The sequence below is a fragment of the Nomascus leucogenys genome, chromosome 21 (genome assembly GCF_006542625.1).
Source record: "Nomascus leucogenys isolate Asia chromosome 21, Asia_NLE_v1, whole genome shotgun sequence".
NCBI classification, from domain to species: domain Eukaryota; kingdom Metazoa; phylum Chordata; class Mammalia; order Primates; family Hylobatidae; genus Nomascus; species Nomascus leucogenys.
The window spans coordinates 49,667,693-49,695,587 of NC_044401.1; the positions used below are offsets into that span (position 1 = coordinate 49,667,693).

Here is a 27,895-nt window from a genome sequence, read left to right on the forward strand (position 1 = left end):
CATGTCATGAAAGAAAAGGTCTTGATCGGGTCAAGTGGGTTCATCGACTGGGAGGGTTCATGAACCAGAGAGCCTGCCTTCAGTTTCCAAAGACCCAAGAGATTTGGAAGTAGTAACCTGATGGCTCAGTCCTTGTGGGGTACGGGACATGCTGCCACCTCACTTCACAGAGGAGAGCACAGGGGTACCCACACTGCTTCCCTGTGGGCACTGGGATCCCAGGACAAGAGGCTAGAGGTGGCCTGCAGTCATCCCTGGAATAGCCCAGGGAATGTACCTGCATTCCTCCAGGCTTAAGGTTTCCCCACTGGGATCCCGGGACAAGAGGCTGGAGGTGGCCTGCAGTCATCCCTGGAATAGCCCAGGGAATGTACCTGTATTTCCCATGCTCAAGGTCTCCCCCCGGTCACAGCTCCTGAGCAAGAAATCACATCAGCTGGGTCACAGGTGAAGTGAGAAAAACTCCAACCTGCTTTATGTAGAAAGGGCAGAGGTCAGGGGAGGGAAACAGTAAAAAACTGCACGTCCTTCCTTGGACACATCTACTCTCTGAGACACTGGACACTTTGAGTCCAGAGGGAACTGGCCCCCGGCCATCCCTCTTTGAAAGGATTTCTTTAGTTTGACTCTTTGACACTCCTCTTGTGTCTGGGCTCTGGGCCACTGGCAGCACTGGCCCCTGGCCCAAGAAGGCTGAGTCCGGCAACACCTGGCCGGCTCTAGTTGATGTAGTACACCTTGGCGGCATCATAATGGGCGCAGGTCATGTAGTTCTTGTTCCTAAGGGGCCACCAGTGGTCAGGGTGGTAGGTGGCTGGGTAGACATGGGGCTGGTGTTGAACACAACTGAAGAGCGCCAGGCTCCGGTCTGTGGCCACAGTGGGCAGGTAGAGCTGCAGCTTATCCAGAAGGTGACCCGGCCAGAAGGAATTGGGGTGTGTTTGCTGCAGACCACTGGACCTCTTCACCTTCAGCTTCCTGGAAAACAAGAAGACACAGGGATGGTTGTCATGGCAGACAGGCCAGGGCTGAGGCTTCATCGCGGAGCCCACCAACTGTGACCAAAGTGGAGATTTAGCACTGTGCCAAGCACTTCAGCACCTCAGTCCTCCCCACAGTTCCATATGGCCAGCTCTGTTATCCTGTCGACCTCACCTGTGAGGACCCAGAGGCCTGGAGAGGCTGTTGCACACTGAGCAAGTGGCCAAGTGCAGGCTTCATTCCCTGTCCAATGCCTCTAAACTCAAAGTCTTAAGCGCACACCATCTGTTATCTGGAGGCATTTTAATGTGGTGTTTGGAGTACAGCCCCTGGAGCCGCCCTACTTGGGCTCAGATCCCCACTCCACCACTTCATAGATGTGTGACTCTGAGCATGATATTTGCCCTGTCTGTGCCTCAGTTTCCTCCTGTGTAAAATGAATATGCTTAGTGTCACTTCATAGGACTGTTGGGAGGATTTGAGTGAGTGAACACATGGAAAGCCCCAGAGCAGTGCCTCCTGGCCCTCTCTGTGTTGTGTCACTGCCTCTCAGGCCAGGGCACCGAGCCCCAGCTGTGTGCCAGGAGCGCAGAGTCCCAGTTGTCTCAGGCGAAGCTGCCCCTCCTCCCACCTTCCTTCCTTGTAGAGTTAGATGACTGCCACAGACCTGGTAAATTCCTCAAACTCCTTAAAGTGCATTTTCTTGCTTTTCTTTGGCATTTTCCTAGTGGAGGAGAGAGAGGCATTTTGTGAGAAGAGTGGAAATCCAGGCCAATGGGGCTTTAGGGAGTAGGTCAGGGGCTGCAGGGGTGGGCCCATTTCTAAGTCTCAAACGAGAGCTCTGAAAGAAAAATGTCTTCCACCTGGGGTGGACCCTGACTCTGTGCCTCCATGCTCCAGGGGAACACAGTGGGCTTGGGTCAGCTGGACCTACCCTCAGAATCTGGCCAGGTGACTTGGGCAAGTCACTTCCCCTTTCTCATCCTTGGTTTTCTCATGGTCCAGAATAGAGACCTCTCAGGGTAGTTATGAGGGAGGCTCAGTAAGTCACTGCCAAATCCTTTTGGGGTCCCTGGCTCCCACTCCCCACTCCAGAGCTTAACGCAGCCCTGAGGACGAAGGTGGTGAAATCTAACCCCCTTCCTCTCCAACTCTGAGCCTGACAGACATCACTAATCGTTCACGGCACTCTTTCCCACCCAGCCTCCATCTGGCCTTGGAATCTTTCATAACCATAAATAGCAAGATACAGTCAATGTCTCTCCTTGACCTAAGAGAACTCTCTTTATCCTTTATTAGCTATGGCCTCCCTCAGCACGGACAAAATCCCCTTCCTGGGTTCCCAACCACTTCCTGGGCCACCCTGGGGCTGGAAGGAAGTCACAGCCCGTGTCATGGCCAGGACCCACCTGCAGGCCTGGGCCTACTCCTGCACTTGAAGATGCCCAATCAGAGCAAGGTAAAACAACGACAATCATTGATTGAGTGCTGTCACTGCTAAGATGTTGACACTCTTTCTTATCTGATCCTCATAGTGTATGGTAGGAGCTACTAGGCCCCTTTACACATGAAGATGCTAAGACTCAGAGAAGTGCCTTGTCCATTGAACCGGAGGCCTGTCTGATCTCTACAGGGCCCTGCTGTGTCCCATTGCAGGCATTCTGGCCACATACTCAGTGGGCAGCTGGCAGGGGTCTAGAGGCAGGGGCAGGTCCACACCCCTCCCACCTCATGGTATCCGGCCAACTGGGCTCTCCTCCTCCCATGCCGCGCCCCTCCCTCTGCAGGGATGCTGCCTTGTTCCTCTGCAGTCACCCACGGATGCTGCCCATGGGTTGTCACCTGCTGCTTGACTCAAATCTGGGTAGCTCAGGCTTTGGAGTACCAAAGGAGGCCATTTTCTTAGAGAAGACTCAGTTTGGTCTCTCGAAAGGGCTGGGGGAAGGTCCCAGGGAAATGTTCCTTTCTCCTCCTAGGAGCTGCAAGCCCACCTCTTGCCAGAGAAGGGGTGTGGCCACTGCAAGGCGGCAGGGCAGAGAAAGGGCTGCCCCCTATTCTCTGCAGGGCCCTGACACCTGGCTGGGGATTTGTGAAGGCCCTCACTCCAGCCCTGTTCTCTAAGAAGGCTCTCCTTTTCATCTTTTCCAGAAACCTTGTGATTGGGCAGGACTGGGGTCAGGAGGGTAGCTGTGTGGGAGCTGAGGCCAGCAGGCCGTGATCCTGAGACATGCGCCAACGGTGACCTGGGACTGGCCAGTCTGCAGTGAGCAGTCAGGTTGGGGGATGCTGCCCTAGGATGCAGACACAAGCACAGCATGGTGCCCCAGGTACTCCAGCCTCCAGCCCCTGCACTGAAGGGGTAGAAATGGAGCAAGAGACCAAGGCAGGGAGAAAGGGGGTCTGAAACTCAGCTTGTCAGTCCTCTTAGACTTGCCGGGGCCCTGGGACCGGAGCAGAGCCAGATTGGGAGAAAAGACCTTCCAGTCAGAGTAGTAGCCTCCCGGCTGCCGGATGGGGCGCACTTTGTCCATCTGGAAAATGATCTTGTCTCCTGGGTACAGCAAGGCTGTGGACAGCAAGAGAAACATCTGCAGCCATCAACCCAGACCGCCCATCCCTCCCTAAGCCTCTGGGGTCAGTGGAGGTGTTTTGTTTTTTTTTTAATTCACATTTTTAAGATGTTTTCTTCTTATCTATATAGTAACTTTTTATTGTTGAATAGTTGTAGATTCACTGGAAGTTGCAAAAATACTGCAGAGGGGTCCCTTGAACCACTGCCCCAGTGGTGACATGCATATAGCTGTACTGTGATGCCAGGAAAGGGGCCTCGGGACAATATGGCTCAGGGGACTACAGACGAGGGGGGCTTGTTTATAACCAGGTCAACAAAGCCCCCGAGGCCCCGGTGCAACGAGATCTGAGCTGTCCCAGGAGGCAGGAGGATTTGACCAAGACTTGACGAGGTTAACTTAGACCTATTTTCTGTTTTGTTTTGTTTTTCTGAGGCAAGGTCTCACTCTGTCACCCAGGCTAAAGTAGAGATCATGGCTCACTGCAGCCTCAACTTCCTGGGCTTAAGCGACCCTCCTACCTTAGCCTCCCTACTAGGGCAGGGCCACAGGCATGCACCACCATGCCTGGCTGATTTCTTAAATTTTTAGTAGAGATGGGGTCTTGCTATATTACCCAGGTTGGTCTGGAACTCCTGGGCTCAAGCCATCCTACCTACCCCAGCCTCCCAAACTGCTGGGATTACAGGCATGAGCCACTGCGCCCGGCCCGCTTGGATTTGTTTGGCAGCAGTTTTCTCCTTGTCTTGAATTAATCTCATGGAGATCCTTGGGAGAGTTTTCTCAGACATGCTGAATATAAAAAAAAAATACTGAGCCAGGGTCTCCACCTTCTACAACCATTGAGCAGTGCTTGTCTTAAGATGGCAACACATGAAAGCTCATGTTCTAGAAAAAGTGATGGAAGTTACACTCCAGCTAGTTAATGTTGGTTATTTGGGGGTTGGGAAGGGGCTGTGGAGGTGAGAAGGAAGGAGAGGGAAGGGGGAAATATGTAACATTAATATTTTCAAAAGGTACACGATTTTTTAAAGTATGATTTAAAAATGAGTTATATAAATAATTTTCTGTAAATGGAAAAGAAAAAGAGATTTGTGAAAGGATGGTCACTAAAATATTCACAACGGCCAACTCAGGCTGGGGGGATTTTGATTTTTATGTTTTCAAAAAATTCAAATGAGCAAGTATTATCGCCAAAACCAGGGTGGAAAGCCAATACAGCTATATTCACAGGGGAGGGGGAGAACTTGTTTAGAATTCTGGCTCCTGAGCTTGAAGCCTGGAGTCTGAGCCACCAAGGTCTAGTCTAGAACACAGAGCTGGAAGTCTTAATATTTGAGCCTCTCTGCCTACAGGAGATTAGGCATCTGTCATAAAGATACCGAATAGCAAGTGGCCAAGACAGTAGTCAGAGATGGATTTGGGCCTAGTCCCACCCACAGGATGCTCCTGTGTGCCCATGAACGTGAGCTCCTTTAGACAGGTAAAGCTCACTCATGTAGGAACCCAGCAGCTAGCAAAAGCCAGGGGTTGGTGCAGTGGCTCACGCCTGTAATCCCAGTACTTTGGGAGGGTGAAGTGGGAAGATCGCTTGAGCCCAGGAGTTCGAGATTAGCCTAGGCAACAAAGCAAGACCCCATCTCTTTAAAAAAAAAAAAAAAAGTGGCTCGATGTTCTGGTGGGGACAGACAAAGGAGGCACACAGGGGAAGACCTAACCCAGAGGAGCAGTCCAGGGCACATGGCAAGCTGGCCTGCATTTTAGAAGACAGAGCTGCATCTCCACCACTGCATAAGACCATGGTGTAAATAATCCGGAAAGGTGAGGTTCCCCAAGGAAGGAAGAAGGAGGGATGTTTTGGTGAAAAGTCAGCATCCAGAACTGTAGGATCTCTTTCTGTCTCTGCCTTCCCAGCCCAGGCAGCATGCGTGGGAGACAATGACCACTGAAGTTGCTTGCCTGTGTTCCAGAGAGCCTCTGACCACATTCCCCTGTATACACTTGTTATGGGCCAAATTGTGTCTCCCCAAAATTCATATGTTGTAATTCTAATCCTTAGTACCTTAGAATGTGACGTGTGTGTGCGCGTGTGTGTGTATGAGAGAGAGAGAGAATGAGAAATGGTCTCGCTCTGTTGCCTAGGCTGGAGTGCAGTGGTGCGATCTTGGCTCACTGCAACTTCGACCTCCTGGGCTCAAGCGATCCTCCTACCTCAGCCTCCTGAGTAGCTGAGATTACAGGCACATGCCACCATGCCTGATGAATGTTTGTATTTTTTGTAGAGATGGGGTTTTGCCATGTTGCCGAAGCTGTTCTCGAACTCCTGGGCTCAAGCAATCCACCCACCTCGGCCTCCCAAAGTGCTAGGATTATAGGCATGAGCCACTGCACCCTGCTAGAATGTGACCGTTGAGGGGGGGAAAAAAGGATGTGACTTTATTTGGAGATTTTGGTGTTTTGTTTTGTTTTTTTTTAGACAGGGTCTTGCTCTGTCACTCAGACTGGAGTACAGTGGTATGATCATAACTCACTACAGCCTTGAACTCCTGGGATCAAGCTGTCCTCCCGCCTTGGCCTCCCAAAGTACTGGAATTACTGGGGTGAGCCACTGTGCCCAGCCTGGAGATAAAGTCTTGAAGGAGATGATCAAGCTAAAACGAGGCTGTCCATGGGTGGGTCCTAATCCAATTTGACTGGTGTCTTTATAAGAGAAAATGTAGACACACAAGAGAGACAACAGGTGTGCATGTGCAGAGAAAAAACTGTGTGGAGGTAGCAAGGAGGCAGCCATCTGCCAGCCAAGGAGAGAGGCCTTGGAAACCAGCCCTGCTGGCACCTTGATCTGGGACCTCCAGCCTACAAAACAGTGAAAAGTAAATTCCTGTTGTGGAAGCCGCCCAGTCCACAGACTGGTATTTTGTTATAGGAGCCCTAGCAAACGAATCTAAGAAGACCCAGGGCCCTATAAATTTAGTGCTTGTTTCTCTCCCTCTTGGGAAAAAGATGGTAATAATCAACTGTGACTATAAAGTCGAGTTCTCACATAAGTCACACCACTGCCTGTGTGACATGTTCCTTTCTCAGAAAGCTACATTTCCCAGTATGGCCAAAGTTCCTTTCTAGGCAGAGGTTCCTAGGAGAAAACCTCTGCCCCCAAGTGCAGCTTGCTCCTTCATGTTTTTAAAGCACAGAGAAGATCCTGCCCATTAAATTTATACATTCACCTGGCCAGGCACGGTGGCTCATGCCTGTCATCCCAGCACTTTCGGAGGCCAAGGCAGGTGGATCACCTGAGGTCAGGAGTTCAAGACCGGCCTGGCCAACATGGTGAAACACCATCTCTACTAAAAATACAAAAATTAGCTGTGCGTGGTGGTGCACACCTTTAGTCCCAGCTACTCAGGAGACCAAGGCAGGAGAATTGCTTGAACCTGGGAGGCAGAGCTTGCAGTGAGCCGCGATCACACCACTACATTCCAGCCTGGGCGACAGAGTGAGACTCCGTTTCAAAACAAAACAAATTTATACATTCACCAATTTGCGAGTTTGGAATGCAGGCATTGCTAAATTGTCATCTCGGGGCTGGGCCCTTCTCCACTCCCACATATTAGAAGTGCTCACCCCCCAGAGACACAGTGGGCTCAGACCAGCTTGGGTGTATGAAAACGTGTTTTCCACCCAAGCAGAGGGCAGAAGCAGTGTGGAGATCTCAGGGCTGGGTCTGCGCGCTTTCTGCTCAAAGGGCTTCAGCAGGTCCTGTTTCCAGGTGCTTTCGCACCCCACTGCTTGTTGCGGAAGAACCAAGCAACAGCCTGGCCTAGAGAAAGGCTTTGTTTTGATAGCAGTTATCATTTCTATCAAATCTCCCTCTTCAGTATTGCAACTCTTCCTTTATATTCAACCTCAGGGCTTTCTCACTTGGAACTCCTGTCCTTGGAGCTTTCTACTCTAGAATGAGCTTTTGGTCCACCAAGCTCAGGGTTCCAGAATCCAGACCCCCAAATCTCACTTGTGGAACCCAGATCTCCAGGCCTCGTGTTCTAGAAATCCCATCTAGCAGCAAAACAGACTGGGCTACTCCTCTTCTCCTCCACGCCCCAACTCCGCCTTATTCCCAATGTCCCCACCAGAGACTACAGTGGCTTGAATGGCTGCATGGGTGCCTTGGGTGGCATCACCCTTGCCCCAGCTCTGGGGTTCCCTTGGCATCTTCCTAGGGCCAGGCACCGAGGCCTTTACCTTTCATGAGGATGTCCTCCGTCAGCGGGAGGCCATAGGACTCACAGAGCTTCCAGCATTGCAGGTAGACCAGAAAGTTGTTCCTGCGGGCCGAGTCAATGAGCTCCCTCATATCCCCGTGGATGGTGGACGGGAGGCAGTGCTCATCAAAGTGCCGATTCCCACAGCGCACCAGGCAGCACTGCTCCGTGTACTGGATGGAGGGGATTGTGAGCTGCGAAGGAAGCAGAAAGGGGCTCGCCCTTCTCTTGCCTGTGTCCCTCCTCCTGGCCAGAAGAAGGCAGATGCAGTGCCTCATTGACCTCTCCCCTGCGAGGTCCCCATGAGGGGTGATGGCAACCAACGTCCAGTGGGGCTGCAGTTCCGGTTCTGAAGTCAGTGAAGACTTCAGGTTTGGAAGCTCAGGTTCTGAAGTCACAGCCCTGTAGACGGGTGTGCAGGTGTGCACACATGATTGTGTAACATATACGGTAAAACACAGTACACATGCCCTAGAGGCATCCCATTGAAAAATGACATTTGTGGGGCTACAAGGCGACTCACACCTGTCATCCCAGCACTTCGGGAGGCCAAGGCAGGAGGATAACTTGAGCCCAAGAGTCCGAGATCATCCTGGGCAACATGCCAAAACCCTGTCTCTACAAAAAAATTAGCTGGGCATGGTGGCGCATACCTGTAGTCCCAGCTTCTCAGGAGGCTGAGGTGGAAGGATGGCTTGAGCCTGGGAAGTTGAGGCTGCAGTGAGCCAAGATCAAGCCACTGCACTCCAGCCAGGGCAGTAGAGTGAGACTGTCTCAAAAAAAGAAAAGAAGAGAAGAGAAGAGAAGAGAAGGGAGAAAAGAGAATAAAAGAAAAGTGACATTTAAATTAGGAGCAGCCATCTGTGACCTTGAGGTGAAAGCCATGAGCTAAGATAGGAGGAGGCTGGCGGAGCAGGTAGCTGCTTTTGTTGGCTGCCACCACCTTGTTTTTTAACAAGGAAAAAAAAAACCCTATTTTTTAAAGCTTCTAACACCAGAATCAGCAAAGCCTAGCCTATGGGCCAAATCTGGCCCACCAGCTGTTTTTATAAATAAAGTTTTGTTGGAGCACAGCCACACTCATTTGTTAAGGTGCTGTCTGTGGCTGCTTTCCTGCTGCAACAGCAGAGCTGAGTAGTTGCGACAGACAGCATATGGCTCACCAGGCCTAAAATGTTTACCATCTGGCCCTTTACAGGGGAACTTTGCTGGTCCCTGCTCAAACATTTTGGGTTTTCTTGTCATGCAGCTGAATCAAATCTTAGTAGATATAGCACTTAGCAATATCTGCCATTTTATTATATGTACAAATACAAATATTATAGGTATAAATACAAATATGTATTTTTAATTATATATATATTTGTATTTATTAATTTTTTTTTTTTTTAGAGACATGGTCTCACTCTGTAGCCTGGGCTGGGGTACACTGTGCAGTAATAGCCACTGCAGCCTTGACCTCCCAGGTTCAAGCCATCCTCTGGCCTCAGCCTCTTCAGTAGGTGGAGCCACAGGCACACACCGCCATGCTGGCTAATTTTTTAAAAATTTTGTGTAGAGACGGGGCCTTGCTGTGTTGCCCAGGCTGGTCTCAAACTCCTGGTCTTGAGTGATCCTCCTACTTTGGCCTCCCAAAGTGCTAGGATTACAGGCATGAGCCACTGCACCTGGCCTGTATATAATTTTTTTTTTTTTTTGAGACAAGATCTTGCTGTTTCCCCTAGGCTGGAGTGCAGTGGTGCGATCTTAGCTCACTGCAGTCTCAACCTCCCGGGCTCAGGCAGTCCTCTCACCTCAGCCTCCTGAGTAGCTGGGACCACAGGCACATGCCATCACACCAGGCTAACTTTTTAAATTTTTTGTAGAGACAGGATCTCCCTATGTTGCCTAGGATGGGCCTCGAACTCTGGGCTTAAGCAGTCCTCCTACCTTGGCCTCTCAAAGCGCTGGGCTTACAGGTGCAAGACACCACCCCCAGCCTATATTATATATGAATATTTATGTGTAGTATTGTATTGATGTTGTCTGCCTCCCTTACTAGACTGTCAGCTTCCTAGGGGCAGGGACTGTTATGCTTACTACAACACCCAGAAGAGTGCCTGGCACATGGTAGGCTCTCAATAAATGTTTACTGGACAAGCTAATTCATGCAATCAATCCTTCCTTCACTTGCCATGTATTTCTGGAGGGTCTACCCAGTGCCAGGCCCTGTGCCAGGTGCCTGGATTCCAGCTGTGATGAAAATGCAGGCCTGGTCTAAGGATGAAAAGTCATAATTAAAGAATAGGGAGAGGGGGACGTGATAGTTTCAGAAACAGGATCTTACTACATTTTACAAAAACCTCAGGAGGCAGGTATTGTTCTTATTTTACAGATGAGGGACGTGAAGAACGGGTGGTTGTAGAGGTGAAGACCCCCCTCCTCAGGGTTCTGCAGCCAGCTGGTGGTGCTGCTGTGGTGATCTGAACCCCAGCTGCTCCAGTCCCCAAGCCGCATGCCCTCCTTGGGCTGGCGAGGTACCTTGTGCTGTCGCTGCCGCTGGCGGTACCGCTTGCCCACTTCCTCCATCTCCTCCAGGGTCATGGGCCGCGCTTCCCTCTGCGTGTCGACTGCAGGCACCATCAGCAGGTCCACTTTGGGAAGCTGTGGGGCTGAATCCACCTCCTGCTTCTTGAGCGGACCTTTCAGGGAATCTCTGTGCTTGGCCAAGATACAACCTAGAGTCGGAGGGAAGAGATGAAGGAAGGAGGGACTAAGAGGGTGCCCAGCCATGGAACCTGCCAAGCAGTTATCCAGTGTCACCCAACAGGCACCAGGCCACCCCTCCACTCCCTTCCCACACATCTGGGCAGTGCCCACCTAAGCCACCTAAGCTGTACCTTAGATGTGGCCCTCCTCTCCATCTCCACTAACGGCGTCCCTTACTGCACCAACCCCAGCCCTCTGGCTGCCATTCTCACCCTGTCACCCTGTCTCACCAAGCAGCAAATAGGATCTTTAAAAAATATAGTGTATGGCCAGGTGCGGTGGCTCACGCCAGTAATCCCAGCACTTTGGGAGGCCGAGGAGGGCGGATCGTGAAGTCAGGAGATTGAGACCATCCTGGCTAACACTGTGAAACCCCGACTCTACTAAAAATACAAAAAATTAGCTGGGCGTGGTGGCACGTGCCTGTAGTCCCAGCTATTCGGGAGGCTGAGGCAGGAGAACTGCTTTAACCTGGGACCTGGAGGTTGCAGTGAGCCGAGATCGTGCCACTGCACTCCAGCCTGGGCAACAGAGCGAGACTCCGTCTCAAAAACAAACAAACAAAAAATATAGAGCAGGGTACTTTGGGAGGCTGAGGCGAGTGGATCAGCTGAGGTCAGTAGTTCGAGACCAGCCTGACCAATATAGTGAAACCCCGTCTCTACTAAAAATACAAAAATTAGCCGGGTGCAGTGGTGTGCACCTGTAGTAGTTACTTGGGAGGCTGAGACAGGAGAATTACTTGAACCCGGGTGGTGGAGGTTGCAGTGAGAAGAGATCACACCACTGCACTCTAGCCTGGATGACAGAGCAAGACTCCATCCCCCCACCCAAAAAAATATATATATACATATATAAAGCAGGGTGCAGTGGCACGCCTGTGGTTCTAGCTACTCAGGAGGCTAAAGTGGGAGGATTGCTTATGCCCAGGAATTCAAGGCTGCAGTAAGCTATGATCATACCTGTGAATAGCCACTTCACTCCAGCCTGGGCAACATAAGGAGACCCCGTTGCGTGGGTCTTCTTATGTTGGATATGTGTGGATGGATGGATAGATAGATAGATAGATAGATAGATAGATAGATAGATAGACAGACAGACAGATAGACAGACCAGATTGCCTCATTCCCTTGGCTTCCCACAGCACTTAGACCAAAACCCAGAGTCCTTTCCCTGGGCTACAAGGCCCTGCTGCACCATCTGGCCTCAGCTGCCTTCCCACCTGGTCCATGGCGTACCATTCACCCTTCACCCATTCCACCCAGTCACCCTGACCACCTTCTGTCTCTTGCAAGCTTTCCTACCCCAGGGCCTTTGCCTTCACAGTTCTATCTGCCTAGATTGTGCTTCCCCCAAGACTAGTTCCTGTCAATCACTCAGATGTTGGCTCCAATGTCTGCTTCTCAGAGAGGCCTTCCCTGAGCACCAGCCCTTTAGGTGCAAGCTCATCGAAAGCTGGGGCTTTGGCTGGCCCACTGCTGTGTTTGCAGTTTCTAGAAGTGGCACATAGTAGTTGCTCAACAAAGATTCCAATGAATGAAAGAATCCCATTGTCCCTGCCCTGGTTCAGACTTTCATTGTCTCAAGCTGAAATAATATCCTGACCTTACCACCTTCTATTGAGGCTGTGAACAGTGGCTCAGCCTCCCTAAGCTCCAGCTTCCTCCTCGTAAAGCAGGAATAGCAATCCTGACCTCTGAGGACATAAAGGATAAACTGAGATCATTCTGCAAGAATGAAGAAGAGCTACTGCAGGAAGAACTACTGGAAGAAGGCACCCCTGCCAAGATGCTCAAACTCTTGCCTCTTTAGACAAAGTGAGAGACACCCTGACAGAGCAGGAGCACCGTCGTCTGGGACAAACACCGCCACTTCAAGTTCCAGCTTCCTTTCTAGCCTCATGCATTTCAAGGAAATCACTTCTCTTCTAACTATAAGCAGCCAGAAAGAGCAGACAGTAAAACACAGATAAGACAGCTCAGGCACAGAGGGAGGTGGGGGGAAAGTCTCTTGGGTGACTGCCAAACTTCACCCTCATACAATGGGCCCCAGTAAAACAGTGGGCCTTAATAAGCACATTCCTTTCCCTTCAGGTGCACTAAGATAGGGAAGCTAAAAGCAGAATTGGGGGATATGCCTGCAGCTGCAGAAAGATGTATGGAAACAGACACACAACTCTGCCTCCCAGATAAACACAACAAAGAGACACAGAAGCAGTCCAAGCCTCTGATAAACTCTCCCACCCTGAATCCTTAAAAACTCTTAGTCTGTAAGAGAGTGTGGCTCTGACCTAACTCGGCCAGCAGCCCCTCTCAGATTTGTTTTCTCTAAAATAAACCTGTCCTTGACTATTAAGCCACCTTTCCTGTTTCTTTCCTCTTTCTTTAATTCTTACACACCCCAGTCTACCTATCTTACCCACTGCTGCTCACAAGGGAAAAAGAACTCAGTGATGATGCCAAAATAGCACCATTAGAGCAAAGGTCTGCTGCTTGGCTTTGTGTTTACTTACTGGGAAATAACAGGCCCCAAAATATCTCTGCTGCGAATATGCATCATAGCACACTGTGGTCATTCAAATGACTCACAGCCAGCTACACAGATAGCGATGAGCTTGGTAATTTATAACAAAAAGGCACAAAGAATATCAGAGGGAAAGCAGCCCAACTTGAGGCGACCTTAAAAATGTGCTGGACATAAAGGAGATTACTACTGTTGGGGTGGTGACACATGCAGGAGGCGACTGTTGGGGTGCTGAGGTTCCCTGAGCTCTGAGAGAGGCAGAGACCCTGTTTGGGAGGTGATAGTTTCTCTGCAGGGCAGCTGGTTGAGACTGGACATTGAAAATCTCCTGGAGGACTGAGGAATGGATGCTCTGAGCTGCCTGCTGTCCCCAAATGAGCCACTCCAATGAGGATGCTGAGTAACTCCTCTTGGTGTGACCGTAAACTCCAACGGGCTCACCCCAGATCTTTACCATTGTTAGGAAACCCCTCCACTGCCTCCTCCAGGGCTCCTGTGTGACTCAGGGAGGACAAGGAGGCCCCAAACATGCATGAGATTAAGTTCCTGCCAACCTGGTGGATGGGAACAGAGCAAGATTTGTTTCATTTAGAAAAACAAAGCTGTGGCTATGTTTGGGAAGGGTGCTGGAATGGGTGGATGGTTGTAATTGTTCTTTTTTGTTTGTTTGTTTGTTTACTACAAGAATGGTACTAAGATATAAAGTAATATTATAAAATATGCCTTTGTGTTGTAGAGTAAATTCATAGCCAGAGCTTTAGCAAGTCCATTTCTAATTTGCCTCTGTGCCTTGTCTGGACAGATGCGGCCCCACAAGTGTATTGCTTGGCAAATGGAACTTGAGCCATGCACAACCTTTACAACTGTTGACAGCAACCCTGCCATAATACCCCTGATAGCAGAATACCAAAATATACTTTCCAGTAAACTGTAAACATGTGCTAATTCTGGTTCTGAACAAGAATTTTATCAATAAGCTATGGATTAATAGTGAGGAGGCCTTGAACCCACACACACATAAATGTCTCTGGAAAGGCTTGCCATTTGGGTCAGTTCTCAGCCTCTCAGGTGGGCTCTGGTGGGCTGAGTATCCTCCTCTAAGAACAAGGGCTGGGACTCATTTGTCTTTGAATGGACACAGTGGTAGCTGGGCACTCAAGGGAATATCTATTCCTTAGTTAATCTCTGGGCCTGAAAATTTCCAGAGGCTTGGCCAAACCACAGTCAGCCAAAACTGGGGAACACACTGAGGAAGTGAGTTTGGAGGAGAGGCCAAGGCTGCCTGCACCAGGCTCGCTCCCAGGACGGGGAGGTGGAGGCACAGGATGGGGAGGGGTACGCACGCTCCCTTGCAGTGGCCAGCCTGCTCCTTTGCTGAGCCATAGACCACTGCTTGTAGGTATTGGCCAGGATACCCATGGTGATGGTGTTGTGCTTCCCAAGAGAGCTGAGGTAGATCACTATATCCTCCACTTCTTGGTTCTTCAGAGGGACTCCGACCTGAGGAGAGAGAAGGCCTTGAGACTAGCAGGCTCCCATCCAAACATCCTGCTCTGATGGCCAAGGCCTTACCAGCCTCCTCAGGCCCCCATCCTGCTTCCAGTTTCATCCTCAACCACTCCCTACTATACTCAAGGTCCCTGCTGCAGGAGCTCAGAGCCCTTTCCCGGTCCTTGAATGAACTCTGCACTTTCTTACCTTTGCCTTTGCTTAGGCAGTTCTCCTTCTCTGCCTGAAAAACTCCTATCCCTCCTTCAAAGTCCAGTCCAGATGTCACCATCTTTATAGAGTGGGTTACTTCTTCCTCTAGGGTCCCACCCCACTTCCTACCAGTCTCAATGGCAGCATCTACCATGCTGGATATGAAGCATGATTTCACATGTGGATCATCCCTATACACAAGTAACACATAAATCTCCCTTAATTCCTGGAAAATGGGATCAAGAATACTATACACCTCACTCTTTTAAGGACAATGAGCAACTCTGGAGGTGTATAATGCTTGCCAGCAACATTGGATATTCAAGAAGAAAAGTTTTCAAGGAAATATGATTTTGTTCTTCAGTTTCTTTAGACAATAGTCATTGTTCACTGAACTTTACTCAAACTCCTGGCCTCAAGTGATCCTCCTGGTTGGGCCTCCCAAAGTGCTGGGTAAACAGATGTGAGCCACTGCGCCTAGCCTTGATCAGAACTAACTTGATCAGAACTAAGTACGATCAGTACTCTCCTGGTGCTGGCTGGGCATTGTGGCTCACGCTTGTAATCCCAGCACTTTAGGAGGCCCAGGTGGGTGGAATGCCTGAGGCCAGGAGTTCGAGACCAGACTGGCCACCGTGGTGAAGCCCCATCTCTACTAAAAACACAAAATTAGCCAGGCATGGGGACACATGCCTGTAATCCCAGCACCCGGGAGGCTGAGGCAGGAGAATCCCTTGAACCAGGGAGAGGGAGGTTGCAGTGACCCAAGACTGTGCCATTGCACTGCAGCCTGGGCAACAAGAACGAAGATCCGTCTCAAAAAACAAAACAAAACAAAACAAAAAAAACACAAAAAAATGAACTCTCCTGGTGCTAAAGAATGTAATATTTAACCTTTTGGTTATGGAGATTAAAGACCATTATCTTTAAATGCTTTGAAATGTTGTTGAGATAATTACATATCATAAAACATGTGTGAGAAAACTGATAATAATTTAAAATCACGAAAGACATCACAGTCAACTTCCTAAAGTTGTATAAGGTATTTGTTGTTGTTGTTTGGGTTTCTTTTAAGTCGAGATCTTGCTCTGTCACACAGGCTGGAGTGTAGTGGTGTGATCATAGCTCACTGCAGCCTCTAACTCCTGGGCTCAAGTGATCCTCCCATCTGACCCTCCCATGTAGCTGTGCCACCACACTGGGCTAAGTTTTTTAATTTTTTGTAGAGATGGGGGTCTCACTATGTTACCCAGGCTGATCTCAAGCTCTTGGCCTCAAGCAATCTTCTTGCTTTGGCCTTCCAAAGTGTTGGGGGATTACAGGCATGAGCCATCATGCCAGGGTAAAGTATCTTGCATTCAAAATATATAAAAACAGAATTCCTCTAGAGTAGGGTTAGCAAGTTAGCAAGCTTTTTTCTATAAAAAGTCAGATAGGGCCAGGCACAGTGGCTCATGCCTGTAATCCCAGCACTTTGGGAGGCTGAGGCAGGTGGATCACAACGTCAAGAGATCAAGACCATCCTGGCCAACATGGTGAAACTCCTTCTCTGCTGAAAATACAAAAATTAGCTGGGCGTGGTGGTACATGGCCTATAGTCCCAGCTACTTGGGAGTCTGAGGCAGGAAAATCGCTTGAACCTGGGAGGCGGAGGTTGCAGTGAGCCAAGATCGCACCACTGCACTCCAGCCTGGTGACAGAGTGAGACTCCATCTCAAAAAAAAAAAAACAAAAAAACCTCAGATAGTAAATATTTTAGGTTTGGCTAGCCATATGGTCTGTGTCATACTGCTCAACTCTGCCATTGTAGCGTGAAAGCAGCCATAGACAATTCAAGGATGAATGAGTGTGGCTTTGTTCCAATAAAACTTCATTTAAAAAACAGGAAGCAGGCTGGACTTGTCTCGTGAGCCACAGTTTGCAGACGTCTGCTAGGCCGATACAACTTTCCATGATGACGGAAATGTTCCACATCTGTGCGGTCCAGTAGAGGAGCTACTTGCCACATGTGAGTACTGAGCACTCAAAATGTGTGGCTGGTATGATTGACAGACTGGATTTTTAAATTTATAATTGATGTACATTAATAAATAGGCAGTGAAAGTAAAAGTGTGGTCCATGGACCAGTACTACAGGCATCACCAGGAGTTCGTTAGAAATACAGCATCTTTTGATGATCCACAGATGTGCTGGGCCAGAAGCTGCATTTCGACAGGACTCCCATGTAACTTATATGCCAGTGACAGTGGGAGACACCCTACCAGCTTTCTCTGATCTCAGTTTTGGGGTCTGCTGTGCCAGACAGGGATCCCCCAAGGTAGCTGGCTGGTTATGAGGTTGACTCCGCCGACTTTCCTCTCAGGTCGGGGTTTTCAAGGTCAGATTGGTGCGGGGCAGATTTTAAGGATCTGATTTGGCCACAAATTAATCCATATTTTCCAATCTGGCTTTATAAGTAATAAGGCTGACAGTCTGCACTCCTTGTGTCTACTTCTCAGTTGAACCAGAACCCGGCGGGGGGGTGGGGGTTGCGGGGGGCGGCAAAGAGGGAGTACATGGACATCCTGCCCACTTATGCCCAACCAGAGAAAGCAGGTGGCACTTACTGCCTTTACAGCCGCGATGAACTCCTCCCTGGTGATTCTCTCGTTCTCACCCTGGCCCACCTTGTGAACTATCTCCAGGATCTTGACCTTGCGGCTATGCAGGTAGGAGTACATGACCGACAGGGCAGGGGGTTTGGGCAGCTGGAGCTGGGGCACCATCTGGCGGGACAGCCGGGAGCGCTGGGGGGCTTTCTTCTGGAAGAGGTGAGAGGGTAGGGCAGACGAGAGAGTTCAAGGGAGACAGGCCAGGGGGATGCAGTCCCCAGAGTTAGGGACTAAGGAGAGGCCGAGCAGCTCTAAATAGCAGGATAGAGTACAAAGGGCACTGGGTTCAGGGCAACTGTGTTTGGCCACAAAATGCCTGGGAGACTTTACTTCTCTGAGCCTTGGTTTTCTCATCTGAAAAACACAAGGCTTGGACAACATAGGAACTAAAATTTCATTCTTATCCACATCTCTCCTGTCAAACAAGTCAGTATCTGTAATCCCACTGGTCTGGTCTCTCAGTGCACCAAAACCTATACCCTTCCCTGGAGCCAGGTGGAGACCCCCCATCCCCGCCCCCAGCCTTTGCATCTGCTATAGGCCTCCTGCCTGGAAGACTTTTCTCTCTTTCTCTATCTGTCCAAATCCTCCTCCTCCAATTCCAGGTGAAAGGGCATATTTTGTAATGATGATAATCCTCTACTTTGGTGCAGCACTGGACAGTTTACAAAGTGCCTTCCCATTCCCTAGGGTATTGTTCCTCTGTGCTCCTCCTGGGGTGCTTATCATAATAGAGACCCACCTCTATTAATGGCCTGTAGCAAACTGTAGAGCCATTAATCCGATGTGTCTGCCTCCCCCACTAACATGTGAACACCTTGTGCTAAGGCTTAATGTTTGTCCCCTCCAAAACACATGTTTAAACTGAACATGACTTTTGTTAAGCCACTTGGCACATGTGACTATTGAGCACTCAAAATGTGGCTGGTGTGATTGAGGGACTGGATTTTTACATTTATAATTAATTTATATTATTAAATAGCTCGCGAAAGTAAAAGTGTGGTCCGTGGACCAGTACCACAGGCATCACCAGGAGCTCGTTAGAAACACAGCATCTGTTGATGACCCACAGATGGGCTGGGTCAGAAACAACTTAATACTGTTATCAATATAATGGTATTAAGAGGTGGGGCCTTTAAGAGGTGATTGGGTCATGAGGGGTCTGCTCTCATGAATCCATTAATTCATTTATGGATTAATGGGCTAAGGATTAATTGGTTATCCTGGAAAAGGGTTCGTTATCATGAGTGGGATCTGCTAGAAAAGCCAGTTTGGCTCCCGCTCGTGCACCCCCTCACCCTGAGATGCCTTCCATCATGCAGGATTAGGATGCAGCACGAGGCCCTCCCTAGAGGCCGACCAGTCAAGTATTCAGATGATTGTGGCCCAGGCCAACATCCTGACTGCAACCTCATGAGGACTTTCAGCCTCTAGGAACGTGAGCCAAAAAAATTTCTTTTCTTTATAAATTACCCAGTATCAGGTCTTCTGTGATAGCAAGAGAAGCCAGGCTAAGACACCCTGGAAGTAAGACCATGTCTTATTTACGGTGTATCCCCATCTCCCACCTTTATACTGAACAAAGCCCAGGCCGTAGGAAGACAGGCAGTAATTGTTTGCTGAAGGAATAAATGATCCTATGAATTAGGTATGAGGTATTATCTAATTCACAATAAGGAATCAGGCTCAGAGATGTGAAGTGTTTTCCCAATGCCACACAGCAGGTAAGCAGGACAGCTGCATTTCTAACCCAGGTCTAGTTCTTATTCTTAGACACTATGCTGCTGGAAGAAGAGGGTGTGTTAGACCTATGAAATTAGGATTTTGGCTATAATAACAGCAAGGACTGACCCTGAAGTTTCTGGGCCAACCAACCCAATGGACACTTGTGAGATTACAATAATAATACAGATGGAAATCATGTTTGAGTGCTCACTATGTGCCCAATAGCGTCCTAGGCACCTTATATAAATGAATCCATTTAGACATCATAGCGACCCCAGGAGGTAGGAACAATGGTTATCTCCATTTTATAGATGAGAAAACTGAGACCCAAATGGTACAGGTAGGAAGTAGCAGAGCTATGTTTAAACCCAACTTATCTGACCTCTTATCCCAAGGAAATGTCACAGAGAGAGAAGGAGTTGGTAGTACCCTTATCACTTACTATCGCTATATGTTTGGATAAATGTTGGCCTCACTGAGCTTCTATTTCCACATTTGTAAAAGAGGGATCCTCCTTTTCCTCCCAACCTCACAATCGTCATCCTCACAATAGCCCTGTGAGCACCTGCTTGCTACATGGAACCCTCAGCAAACATGTGTCAATGAACAAATGAATGAACAATGGGTATTTTACAAATACCCCATAAGATGGACTGCCAGGAATGGTCCCTTCTGGGGTGATTTTAAGGTATGTCCACAAATTCTTCTGCTTCCCTCCTTTCTAAGATGGAGTCTTCTTTCCGTCTTCAGCATGGGCAGTACTCAGGGACTCACTTCTGACAAAGAGAATGTGGTGGAAGTGATAGTGTAAAACTTCCGAAACTGAGGCCTTCGGAAGCTAGGTCCGAAAGGGCATTGCAGCCTCTGTCTTGCTCTCTTTTTTGGACCCTTCACTCTGGGGGATGCCAGCAGCCATACTGTGAGGACACTCAAGCAGCCCTATGGAGAGGTCCATGTGGGGAGGAACTGAGGCCTCCTGCCAATAGCCACATGGGTGAGTCAGCTTGGAAGCAGATCCTTTTGTCCCAGTCAAGCCTTCAGATGACTGTGGCCCAGGCCAACATCCTGACTGCAACCTCATGAGAGACTCTGAGCCAGAGGGACCCAGCAAAGCTACTCCCCGATTCCTGACTCTAGAAACTGTGTGTGATCATAAATATTTGTTGCTTTCAGTCATTTGGGGGTGTTTGTTATGCAGCAATAGATAACTAGATAGCTAATACACCTCCCTCTCAAGACTTCTGTTTGCTCCTCTGTGAAATGGGGTGAACTATCCCTATCCAGCCTAACCCAAGGGAATAAAATAATGATGCATCCCTAAACCCTTGGTGTCTTCATCTGGCAAATGGGGCTGCTCACCCTGGTGGTCCTGGTAGTTGCCTGGGAGGCATTTGGCTGGGCACTCTGCTCCTTGTGGATCAGGTGTAAGACCTTGGCCTCTGAAGGCGTGATGCTGGGCTTGTTCTCCAGCCACCTCTTTACATCACCAAAGGACTCTAGCTCCTGCTGCAGCTTCGCCCTCCGGCTCAGCCAGGTCTTCCTGTCCTCTGGCTGCTCTTGGATATCTCTAGCTTCCAGAGCTTTGAAGCTGGGGATGGGCTTTGGGGGAGCCTGAGGTTGGGAGGCAGGATTAATGGGCGTCTGATCCTCCTTGTGAGGCAGCATGATGATTCGCCGGCGGGTCTGAGGCAGGCGGAAGTCCTTCTGCTTGAACTGCTTGAAGCAGTGGGCAATGACCAGTTCAGGATCAAAGACGGCGGCATTTTCATTGATGGGTGTCTTAGACGGGCAGAGTCCTTGGGGTAAGAGAGTTAAAAGGTGAGTTTCTTTCTGGAAGAGGACTGAAAGGAGCCAGGAAGGAAAAATGCTTTTGCTCCAGGCTGGGCATCAGGGGCTCTGGATTCCAGGCCAGGCTTTATCATTGTCTTGCTGTAATGGTAAGGATAATTTCATCTAATGTGATCGGGTGCTCCCAACAGCAGGCAGCAAGCTATGCTTTCTCTTATTTCAACTTCTCCACACCCAGCCCCCACCACTCCCATTGGCAATCAGAATGAACTTTTAAAGATGCCAGTCTGATCTTGTGTGATCATCTGAGGCAGCACAGTATTAAGAGCAGAGGCTTTGGGGCCAGAACGTTCTTCGGTCTGAGTCCTGGCCCTGCCACCTACTGGCTGCATGATCTTGAGCAACCACTTAACTTCCCTGTCTCAACCTCTTCATTGGTAAAATGGGCATAATGATGGTAACCTATTTTATTGGATGGGAGTGATGTTAAAATCAGTCAATTTATTAGAGTTGCTTTGTACATAATATATCTGCTATTATTGGTATATACTTACCATGCACTCATTTTGAAGCCCTTCCATGACGTTTGATAGCCCTTAAAATGAAGTCCCGTGCCTCTCTTCTGTCAACCTGTCCCCCTAATCCCTTGCTTCTCTTTCCTTACTATGTCCTGGATACCTGGGCTTCTCTCTGTTTGCTGAGTGGTCCAAGCCTCATCCTGACTAGGGGTTGGCACGTGCTCCTCCCTCTAGCAGGAGTGCTCCCTCCCCATCCACACCCTGGGCACTCTTCCTCATCCTCCAAGCCCTATCTTTGCATCACAACCTGCAATTTCCTTCAGACCACTTATCACAACTAGGTACATCGAGGGCTGAAAACTGGTGGCCCTCATGCTGAATGAGGGCTGAGGTCTTGTTTTGTTTGACACCTTGCTTGATATTTTTCAATCTGAGCTACTTTGGGCAAGGCATTGCCCTCTCCAGCTTGCCACAGGCTCCCCTATTCCTTAATGTCTCACAGGCAGCTCATTTTCTTATATTAAGTTCTCAGTTTGAGCAGCAATTTGCCTTTGAGACTCCCGGTGCAATTATTTGGTTGATGTTTATTTTTTCTAGTAGACCATGAGCTCCATGAAGACTGTAACCCTATCTCTCTTGTTCCCGACTAGAGCCCTGACACCTTCACAGTGTCTACATATAATGGGAACTCAGTAAATATTTGGTGAGTGACAAATGGACAGACCTACGATGCTGGTACTATAATTATGCCCATTTTGCAGATAAGGACATTGAGGCCTAGAGAGGCCCAAGGTCACTCAGTTGATTAGTAGCAGAGCTGAGACATGAACTTCAGTTTGGCCCCAGAGCTCAGCTCTTAGCTGTTACTTGATATTACCCAGGGCTGTAACCCAATCCTGCTGAGTCTCAAGTATTTTACTTCTGCCGGGTGCAGTGGCTCACACCTGTAATCCCAGCACTTTGGGAGGCCGAGGCGGGCGGATCACGAGGTCAGGAGATCGAGACCACGGTGAAACCCCGTCCCTACTAAAAAAATACAAAAAATTAGCCGGGCGTGGTGGCGGGCGCCTGTAGTCCCAGCTACTTGGAGAGGCTGAGGCGGGAGAATGGCGTGAACCCGGGAGGCGGAGCTTGCAGTGAGCCGAGATTGTGCCACTGCACTCCAGCCTGGGCGACAGAGCGAGACTCCGTCTCAAAAAAAAAAAAAAAAAAGTATTTTACTTCTAAAATGGTATAAACTCTGCTCTATCTACCTCTAGAAGTTGTTATGAAGATCAAATGAGATAACAGTTTGAAAGTGTTCTAAAAAATCAGAAGAGGCCAGGCATGGTAGCTTATGCCTGTAATCCAAGCACTTTGGGAGGCTGAGGTGGGAGGATTGCTTGAGCCCAAGAGTTCAAGACCAGCCTGGGCAACATAGTGAGACCTCAACTGTACAAAAAAATTTAAAAACTAGCCGGGCATGTTGGTGCACGCCTGTAGTCGCAGCTCCTCAGGAGGCTGAGGTGGGAAGATCACTTGAGCCTGGGAGGTCAAGGCTACAGTGAGCTGAGATTACCCCCATTGTACTCCAGCCTGGGCAACAGAGACCCTTTTTCAAAAAAATTTAAAAAAATCAGAAGGGATATAACAATCTTATTGGAAATACTGTCACTGTCATTTTCCTCCTAAAATCCAAACTCCCTTGCTTAAAACCTGTCCATGGCTCCCAACTGCCTCTAGAATAAAGTTCAAGCTCCTTAACCTGGCCCCACCTGGTCCTCTCGCCCCTACCAGCCTCTCCAATTTCTCTGGCTCCTTCTGCCTTCCCTTGCATTTGTATCCAAACAGATCTGCCCCACCAACACACACACAAGCCGTGCTGTTTCCTCCCCATGACATGCTCTTCTCCCTCCCTGCTTCACTTCTTTGAGACTCAGCTCAGGCATCCCAGCCCCTTGAAGCCCTCCCACTCCCCCTCTCGTGGGCCCTCTGGGTCCCATAGCCCCCATACTTAGTCCCATCATAAACATTTACCATATTTTTCTGAAATGAAGATACTTTCTGCATCTTTCTTTCCCAACAGACTGTGAGTTTCCAAGTGACAAGGACTGTGTTTTAGTTCCCCTGTGTCCTCAGTGCCCAGCCTGGCCCAAAGTGGACATTCAGTACATTTGTTAAGTCTCTTTACAAGGCCCATGTGTTCCTTTCATAGTCAGCAAATAATAAAAGTAAACATCATGGTACGGTTTGCATCTGTGTCCTTGCCCAAATCTCATGTTAAATTATAATCCCCATCGTTGGAGGAGGGGCCTAGTGGGAGGTGATTGGATCATGGGAGAGGACTTCCCCCTTGCTGTTCTCATGAGAGCCAGTGCTCACAAGATCTGGTTGTTCGAAAGCGTAGCACCTCTCCCTGCTCTCTCTTCCTCCTTCTTGGGTTATGTAAGATGTGCCTGTCTTTGCCTTCCGCCATGATTGTAAGTTTCCTGAGGCCTCCCGAGCCATGCTTCCTGTACAGCCTGAGGAACTGTGAGTCAATTAAACCTCATTTCTTTATAAATTACCTAGTCTCAGGTAGTTCTTTACAGCAATGCTAGAACAGATATTACACATCAATAGGGATGGAAGCGAACACTTCTAAACAACACATGTATCATTGCTTTGACCACAAGAAAGTTCATTCCCATCAGGGGATGACGGAGAATGTAGTCATTCATCAAATCAGTATTTATTGAGAATCCCCCAGGGCTTGGTGCTGTACCAGGTGCAGACTAAACTAGGCTGGGCACCTACCATGGTTCACCCGTTCCCAGTCCACCCAGTGGAACAAGGTGGGAAACCCAGAGGGTAAGAAGATGTTCTCAGCTGGGGGAGAAATGCTGACGGTGGGACCTGGGAGGGCATCAAGGAAGAGGTGTCTTTGATGTGGACCTTCAAGAATGTTCTGGCTTCACGGGGTGGAGGGGCAGGGATGGGGAAAGGTCAGGAGTGGGATTTGGGGATTTTAGGGTCACCAGACCGTTCCACATGTTGGAAGCCCACTGTGTGTAAAGGAGAAGGTTAGTGGGAAATAAGGTTGGCGTCATCTCAAATGCCAGGCTAAGAGGTTGAAACTTTACCCTGCAGGCCACGGGAACACAAAACCTGCTCCCCACAGGTCTTACTGCTCCCATCTGGGTCCTCCCTAGACCCCCAACCCATGTTCTGCCCTCAGCCAGGAGAGCCTTACAAATGTAAATTCACAGTCTGTACCTCCTCCATTTGAAACCATTCAATGGCTTCTTACTGCTCTTTGAATAAATACCCACCTCCTTTTGTGGCCTACAAAGCTGCCTTCACTGGCCCTGCTCCCCACTCTTCCCTTGTCACCTTCCAGCCCCTGCCCCCTCACTCATGTGGTCCCAGCTGCTGTCCTCCTTTCTGTTGTCCGAGGTGCCTGGTTCCTTCCTGGCTCTGGGTTTTCAGATTTTGCATTTGCTATGCCCTCTGAAGAGCACTGCATTCCCCAGGGCTTCCCCTGGCTGAGTCCTTCTCCTCACATAGTTCTAAACCTGCACCAGCCCCTGACCCCACTTTCCAAGGGTGCCTGCCCACCAGACCCTCCTCAGGGAGCTTCATTTTAGTGCTCTTTGGAGTCCTGTGTCCATTGACAGAAAGGGAAATGGGCTCTTATAATAAAAGAGGCTGTCGTTGTGTAGTTATGGGTAGAGACTATGTGACAATGTTCCTAGGAAATTGGCGAGGAAAGCTCTCAGACACCAACTAGTTCAATCACCTGCCCAGGTCAGGGACACCCTCCTCAATGCCACTGGCAGACTTTGCCTCTGTTTATACATCTCCAGTGACATGGAGCTTTCTACTTAACATGGTGGACACTAAACTCTGACTGCTAGAAAATACTTCCTTATATTGACCCAGAATTTGTTTCCCTGGACTTTCTACCCCTTGGTTCTAGTCCTCCCCATGGATGTCCCAGAAAACACACTTGTTCTCTCTTTTCTCAGACAGCCTATAGGTGTCTGGAAACAATTCCACTCTTTCTTGAAATTCTCCCTGCTCTTGGCTTGATTCAGTCTCCTGCTATGTCCAATTCTACCTCTCCGGCTACTGTTTTTGGGCCCCTCTCTTCCTGATTACTCCTTAAAGGTTGTTGCTTCCAGACTTATACCCAGGGTCTCTTCTCTTTTCAAATAATCCCTTCCACTCTCATGTTTCTATGACCTTCTGTATGCTGGGGACATCCATACCAATATTTTTGACTTGGAATTAGCTCCAAGTTTATACCTCCAGTTGTTCCTAAAACATCTCCACTTGGATGGCTTACAGGGATCTTTTTTTTTTTTTTTGAGACAGACTCTTGCTCCGTTGCCCAGGCTGAAGTGCAGTGGCACGATCTTGGCTCACTGCAAGCTCTGCTTCTCAGGTTCACGCCATTCTCCTGCCTCAGCCTCCCGAGTAGCTGGGACTACAGGCGCCCGCCACCACGCCCGGCTAATTTTTTGTATTTTTAGTAGAGACGGGGTTTCACCGTGTTAGCCAGGATGGTCTCAACCTCCTGATCTCGTGATCCACCCACCTCAGCCTCCTAAAGTGCTGGGATTACAGGCGTGAGCCACCCCGCCAGGCCCCGCTAACTTTTAAAAACAATTTTGTGCCGGGCGCAGTGGCTCACGCTTGTAATCCCAGCACTTTGGGAGGCCGAGGCGGGCGGATCATTAGGTTAGGAGATCGAGACCTCGATGAAACCCTGTCTCTACTAAAAATACAAAAAATTAGCCGGGCGTAGTGGCGGGCGCCTGTAGTCCCAGCTACTCGGAGAGGCTGAGGCGGGAGAACGGCGTGAACCCGGGAGGCGGAGCTTGCAGTGAGCTGAGATCGTGCCACTGCACTCCAGCCTGGGCGACAGAGTGAGACTCCGTCTCGAAAAAAAAAAAAACCAACAACAAAAAAAACAATTTTGTAGAGCCCGGATCTCACTATGTTGCCCAGGCTATTCTCAAACTCCTGGGCTCAAGCAGTCCTCCTGCCTCAGCTTCCCATAGTGCTGGGATTACAGGCGGGAGATACTGTGCCCAGTCACTGACAAGGATCTTAAACTCAACCAACCAAGACTGGATTTGTCTTTGTGCCCCTGCCCCCACTAACTGGGTCCTCTGAGTACGTTCTCTATCTCTGTGGAAGACATCTCCATCTACCAGGTCCCCCAGCTGCCAACTTGAGAACCATCTTTATTTGCCCCTTCTGTGTTTCCTGACCAACCAGCCCCCAAGTCCCTGTAGTTCCCTCTAGCCTGGGCCTTCTCCCTCACCTCCCAGCATCTTTAGCTTGGGCATTTGACCAGAGCCCTGACCTGTGTGCCTGGGAAAGGTGGCCAGCCTCTCCAGCTCTCCCTGTTTCTCCACTGGGCATTAATGTGTTCAGTGCTGGAGAAGGGGCATGGAGAAGACCTTCAGTCTTCAAGCTTTATAGCCCCAGCTCTCATCTCCCCACACCAACATTCCGAGTCTACCAACTCAGTCTCAGGTCTTTTCTGACTGCTCCCAATCCAGTCCTGCCACTCCCAGTGGCCTCTCCATCTCCTGGCTTGCAGGATCTTCTATGATCTTGTCCCTTCTGACCTCTCTCACCTCATTTCCAGAGACACCAGACCTCTTGGGGCATGCTGTTTCCTTGCCCGAAATGCTTTTCCTTCCCCTTTTGGCTTGGAGAACTCCTTTTTACCCTTTAAGCTCCAGTGTAAAGATCTTTTCCAAAAGCTTGGAACTGTTCCTCCCCATCCCATACCCTCAGCACACCTTTTACTCCTGGGTGTCATCCCTGGGCCCGGCATTCACCCCTTCTTATTCTGTAATTATCTATTTATCTCTGTCTTTTACCTGTGAAGCTGCATTGCTTTGCCAAGAACTTGGTCCCCAGTACATTACTGCCAAAACCTTGAAGACTGACGTCTTCTCCATGCCTCTCCTCCAGTACTGAATACATTAATGTCCCGCAGAGAAACAGGGCGAGCTGGAGGGCTCCCGTCATATGGGTCCGGCCTCTGGTTCCTCCAACTAGGCTCAGATGGAAATCTCATAATTGTACATGACCTGCCCCCGACTCCATGGCAACCTTTCACCAGAGGGGGTCGGCACAATAAGATCTGTGGCTGAGTTTTTGCCCTCACCCTACTTTCACGCGTCTTTAGGGCGCTGAGCGCTTCCTGCAGGCGCTTCTTCCCGGGGCTTACCGAGCAGCGACAAGAACAGACTGTGGTACGCTTCATAGTCGTGGTCCATGGTTGTGGTGCTGGGAGGGGGTGCTGAAGGGCGTGTGTGAGTGTGTGTCGATGTGGGCTTGCTTGCGTAGGGGGGTACCGGGGTATCAGATAAACCGTAACTCCAAGTCGTGCGAAAGACGCTCAGCTCGGACTGCAGAAGCAACCTGTTGCCGTGGCTACGGACGCCCCG

General features: G+C 49.5%; 1 protein-coding gene across 1 annotated transcript; it reads right to left on the reverse strand.

Annotated features, from left to right (window-relative positions):
- Window positions 1-448: 448 nt before the first annotated feature.
- On the reverse strand, window positions 449-27,883 carry EFCAB12 (EF-hand calcium binding domain 12). The gene is made up of 9 exons (XM_003265034.3): window positions 27,676-27,883; window positions 20,518-20,954; window positions 17,389-17,583; window positions 14,425-14,581; window positions 10,331-10,527; window positions 7,791-8,004; window positions 3,394-3,547; window positions 1,649-1,705; window positions 449-978 (listed from the first exon to the last, which is right to left on the reverse strand). The coding sequence occupies exons 1-9, from the start codon at window positions 27,722-27,724 to the stop codon at window positions 720-722; spliced, it is 1,719 nt and encodes a 572-aa protein (XP_003265082.2). The 5' UTR covers window positions 27,725-27,883; the 3' UTR covers window positions 449-719.
- Between the last annotated feature and the right edge of the window lie 12 nt (window positions 27,884-27,895).